At 46.7% G+C, this 5553-nt stretch overlaps 1 protein-coding gene across 1 annotated transcript; it reads left to right on the top strand.

Moving 5' to 3' along the window:
- The first annotated feature begins 663 nt into the window (after positions 1-663).
- LOC142566337 (uncharacterized) lies at positions 664-5323 on the top strand. The gene is made up of 2 exons (XM_075677259.1): positions 664-749; positions 2909-5323. Exon 2 carries the CDS (start codon positions 2971-2973, stop codon positions 4270-4272), a length of 1302 nt encoding a protein of 433 aa, XP_075533374.1. The 5' UTR covers positions 664-749; positions 2909-2970; the 3' UTR covers positions 4273-5323.
- The last annotated feature ends 230 nt before the right edge of the window (positions 5324-5553 follow it).

The following is a 5553-nucleotide window of genomic DNA, read 5'->3' on the forward strand; positions in this document are numbered from 1 at the left end:
AAAAATTGAACATTCGGGGAACTAAGGAATGTATTCAGGCCAGACCGACGTTAAGACTATGTTTTTTGTACGGCGTTACTCAGTGCGTGACTCAGCAACTCCGTCGACAGACTCCTCGAAAACGCTCGGTCACATTTTGTGCGAACAGCTTCTTGGGCAGAGAATTTCATAGCAAAACTCCTGCCCTAAATTTTGTGATCGTTTAAACACTTGTAGACCCTGCTCTCGTGAAAGCAAACATATGCTTTCGTAATGATGTATCAAAGCTCTGTGAGTTGAACCAGTTTTCACGCCTCCAAACCCCCTATTCTAAAAAATCACGTCTTGGCTTGTCACCATTCCAATCGAATGCACACAGCTAGCGATCACTGTCCGTTCCTCACGATGTGTAAACGCCGTGATAGTCCCTCTCTGATAATCTATCTTCCGCCTGGCACACGTGCGACGATTCAGTAGAGAGCTTTAGGTAAGTAGTAGTTCGTTGAAACTTCTTGCTGCAGCACTGATAATACATTTATGCATTTTCGGTCAAAGCCAAGTGCTGCTTGCGAAGAAAAAAATGACAACTTTGTAAACAAAAAAGAAGAAGGCACTTGATTGCCCGATCCCCCAACGTGGGTGCGTGCCATATTGGAGGTTTATCATCATCATTAGCAGCCGCGATCTCGTGTTCGAGCCAGCGCGTGGGCTGGAGCACGCGTTGTTCCAGCCGGGCCTTGGTCAGGATCAACGAGCGGTCGATGCAAAAGGTGAGTTGTCGTCTGGCCCGCCTCTCTCGTATAATTACGCGTCAGCGCACAACGCATCCGCGAACCTTCCACGTTCCCAAATTAGTTTTCAGCCCGCAAACCAGGCGCCGCTCATTATTTTGACTCGCTACTCGTTCCATGGGCGCCGGCCATAGTGAAGGTGTTACCGAGACGGTGAAATGCCAGCGTTCGCAAGAGAACAGTGATAGGAAGTGATGTTGACTTTGTGCAGCTCGTCATATACTAGAGCTTCCCGTATTGCTACGCTGCTTACAAGAGCTGTAGAGGTAGCTTTGGCACTCCCGATACAGTCTCCGGTGCCGCGTTTGAGGCACGAGATTACGATTGCGAACGGAATGTGACAGGTCTCGTATTATCTCGGTGTTGCTAACACATAGCGAAAGCGATATTTCTAGGCGGATTGGCGTGCTATCCGCAAGCGATGGGATGGGACGAACTCCTTTTTTTTTTATTAAAATGTATAATTCTTTTCTCTTTGCAAACTAAAGTAAACAGCTGATGATGGCTGCATAGACGCCGCATGATGTGCGATAGCGCTTCAAGGGCTGGCTGGATTGTAGCTTGCTCGCCTATAACTTCTCGTGGACCCAGTAAAGCCACCTAGAAGATAACCTTCACAGTGTAATACGTATTGTCAAAATTGCAGCTCTATTCCTGCAGCAATCTGGCAGTCTCTCATGAGAGACTGCAACCAACGCGGTGGTATCTCGTGTGCATTGCGTTAATTTTGCGCAAGAGGATGTAATGTACGTGTCCCACAGCACCGCACCGCCCTCCCCTCTCATGATTTCACCTGACTTTTTCTTTCATCAGCTAACAAAGTTGTCGATTTTTTCCACCCTGAATATGTTCTTCAGACATATGCCTTTCCTTTCCGTCAAGCGATGCCCAATCACCGTTTCTAAGATGCTGGGCGGTCTGCCACTTTTCAATGCGCCTGTAGCTTATATGTTTAGATTGCTCTCCCAAGGAACTAGTGGATCTCCTAAACAAGGCACCTTTGTTTCACGGCGTATTTCCCTATGTGAGCCTCAACAACATATATAGGACCACGCCAGCAAACTAAGCCAAGCCACCTTGGCTTGGTTAAATCAAGTTTAGAAATTTCGGTCAAAGCCAAGTGCTGCTTGCGAAAAAAAAAATGACAACTTTGTAAAAAAAAAAAGACACTTGATTGCCCGATCCCCCAACGTGGTCCGATACACAGCTTGACTCTAGTAAAACAAGTGTTCATGGCTTGGAGGAACCACGTGGGCCAGAAATACAAGTCCCAATTGTAAGAAATTGTTTAACAGCAATGAAGATATTTCGGATCGTCCTCCCTGCCGAGAAATACAAAGGGGCCCATTTAAACCCCAGCCCTGCCATGGAGTTCTAATTTCGCTCTATATCTTCGATAATGCTACGACAAATCTTTTCGCGTCTGTCACACTTCACCAGTATCTTCTTTTATTTTTTTTTGTTTTTTTATATACGGCATGAATTTCGTTTTAATATTCAGATAAAGGGGGAAAAACGAGCACTCTTGTTCACGTTCGGTCACTTCTTCTAGTACTGTGAGCTATGATTGCTGATGAGAAAAATTAGCGCAACAAAAGGACAACGCACAAAGAAGAAAAGACAAGCGCTTGTCATCGTCTTCCCTTCCTGTGTGCGTTGTCTTTTTGTTGCGCCAATTTTCCTCATCAGCAATGCAAGACCAACTAGCCCAACAATTGATTTTTCTATGAGCGTTAAGGTGCCAGTTATGAAGTAGTACCGAGCTTTCAGTAAGGCTCCATCAAAGTTACTGCGAGCAAGTGCGTTTCGACTGGCTCTTACTTTGCGGACAAAGAAAAGAGCGAGGCTGAAAAGTTTGTGAAATGCTATGCCAGGTCCCGCTTGCGCGCCGCGATTTCAGCGGCCTCGAACGGACACGGACACAAAGTATTCGTCGTTATATCCGGCGATTAGATGATGGCCTAGCATAAGTTGCTCTTTGCTTCCCTTTTCAGTTAGAAGGTGCAGTGTGTTCAACATTATTTAAATGGATGACAAATACTACTGATTCTCATAATACTGATCTGCATCTGCAGTGAATGACTTGTGGACCTCTTTATACGCATTCACGTGAGGGTCTTTTTCTTGTCTCCACTCAGCTCCACGCATCATGAAGATGTGTTCGACCATGGAATGAAAAGCAACTGTGGCTCGGCCTCCCATGGCTTCACGGAACCGCAGAAGATATCGAAGGGCAGGCTTGCAATTCGGGGGCGCCCCATCCCAACACTCGTTCCATCACGGAATGAGTGGAGGGGGGGACGATTACCCTGAATGGCAAGACCTGCGACAGAAACTTAACTTCATCAGGAGCCACCGACAAGAGCAGTCGCAGCATAAACCAGCAGATTCCCACGATACACAGCCTGGCTCTAGTAAAACAAGTGTTCGTGGCTTGGAGGAACCACGTGGGCCAGAAATACAAGTCCCAATTGTAAGAAAACGCACACGGATTACAAGCGAGGAGGAGTCAAAAAACAGAGAGAACGATACCACAGAGTGTAAAACTGCTCGTCAAATAAACACAGATGAAGAGCAACACGGCGCAGTTGGCAAGATCTGGCACAGCAGCGTGATGACAGACTCTTGTAATAACCTGATCATGGGCAAAACCATGGAGAGCCACCAGTCACCGCACATGCATCATGAACTTCTACTCACCAAAAGCGACCTCCACGGAAGGTTGAGTAGTGCTAAAGCACCAGATTTCCGTGGCTCGGAAGAACGACAAGCATCAATCATCAATACCCAAGTGGCAAAAAAGCATCATCTGTCTAAGAGCGAGGACGATTCTGAATGCGTGGTGAGCGACAATGAAGAGGAAGAAGTTTTTCATCAACCGCGCACGGATGAACATCGTCGCAACATCGTCTGCAAAACCTGGAACAAGGACCTAATCGCAAAGCCTGATCATGACCTGACCACCTTTCATTATCGACGGCCTTCCCTATACACGGATCCTGCGGACGACGCGCCAGACTCCATGAATGTGCAGCACGAAACGGGCCACGACGACCTTGAACACAGCAAGGCGGCCAAGCGCCCGCGCATCGACTCCACTGGCCTCAAAAAGGAGCAACTCGAAAGACAGAAGGAAGTCACAGAACCCCAAGACAAAAACGAATATTGTCTGCGATGGCTTCAGTGGGGCGTCGGAAGGGCAGATGCAGAAGACGTGGACTCACCCCACGACCAGGGCAGCCACACTCCGAGGAGGCGCCGCAGGAGCGCGCAGGCAATGGTCTCGGACTGCCGCCACGGTCAGTGGTTGATCGACGACGAAATGGGCGCCGATGCGGAGAGCAGCAGCAGCGAGCACGAACCAAAAAGGCAAAAACTGCAAAGTCCGGACCATTTCTGGGCTCACCCGCAGGATAGACACTCTTCCGAGGCTCGATCTGAGGACCAGCAGGTGCTACAAGAGTTGCTCGAACGTTTCCAGAAGCTTTGCGAGCCACCTTAACACCGACCGTCGCTGCCGCGTGGACGCCGGTGCACGCTTGTTGCCCTTAAGCTTGCCAGTGACACTGCCCCACATGATACAGCATGCCTTTGTTTAGTGCTGACAATTCCGCGAGAACTCGAGGATGTCTGAGAACTTTTTATTCTATAACTGAACAAAAAAAAGTCGTCCAGTGATTACATTGGTCATTTGTTTCTCAAGTGGCTTCACGAAGAACTAAGGTCTTTAAGCTTGGTGATCAGTGTTTCTCAGCAATGTTAAAAAAAATCATGTTCGTTCGAGCTACATAGGAGCATATCGACATTGGGTTCAATGCAATTTTCATTTACAAGTCGGCCATTCTTTTCCTGAAAGAATTCAAGAGGCTAAACTATGTTTCACTTCTGAACATTACACTCGAGCAGTGAGAACGCAAGACAAGCAACACGGTGGAAGAAATGAGGACTGCATACGCGTTTGTACGTTGTACATTTTCGCACTTTTTTAATGTACACATTCCACAAACTAAGATAAACAGGAGATGTGGCATTCGGTAGTTTATCACAACACCGTAGCAAAGCCCAAGTGATTTTCCACGCTCAACTTCTCACTTTAGGCATGCATAGGCATAGGCATGCATCCACACTGCCTACAATGCATGGTAAGATATCCGCAGATACCAAGTCGGGTAGATGTATAAACGAAAGGCTAAGAGAACATAACAATGTAAAAAAACTTGGAATCTGCGGAAATCTGGCATTGCATTAATTGTAGGCAATCTGGATTAACGCCTATGTTTTCGTAATGTCAATCAGCGCATAGCCACCCTGATAAATGCACCAAGGAAATTTTAGAGAATTTTGAGATTAACCGCTTGAGTGTCGATTGCATCAGTATCCCGTCCGTAAAGCTGTCCAAGAAAGAAATTGATTTTCTAGCTACTGCACTGTGACAAGAATGCGTTGGACAGTTTTTTCCTTCATTTCCTTTCGTCCCTTGTGCGTTTTCTTTTTATGGTCTTGTTGGTACTGCCTTACTTCTCTGTATAAAAGCCTCAGCAAGAAACAGTGTGTGTGTGTGTATGTGTGTGTAGTTCTTCCCTTGTGTCCCATCTTGAAGAGCTTGTTTTTTCTGTGATTACTGAACCAACTATACAATCAGTCTATCCTTACACGCTTCAGTAATCATTAGCAGCTTCCATACGGATGTTTACTTCCCAAATTAATTTCCAGAAGGGGGCATGAAAGGTGACACCCACCTCTGTAGGTGGTAAAAAAATTGGTGAACGCTTAAGCTTCGCCT

This window comes from Dermacentor variabilis, unplaced genomic scaffold, assembly GCF_050947875.1.
Source record: "Dermacentor variabilis isolate Ectoservices unplaced genomic scaffold, ASM5094787v1 scaffold_12, whole genome shotgun sequence".
NCBI lineage: Eukaryota > Metazoa > Arthropoda > Arachnida > Ixodida > Ixodidae > Dermacentor > Dermacentor variabilis.

Bases quoted from the DNA above. Each gene is read 5' to 3' on its own strand.
- LOC142566337 (XM_075677259.1), top strand. From the start codon at position 2,971: ATGGCTTCACGGAACCGCAGAAGATATCGAAGGGCAGGCTTGCAATTC.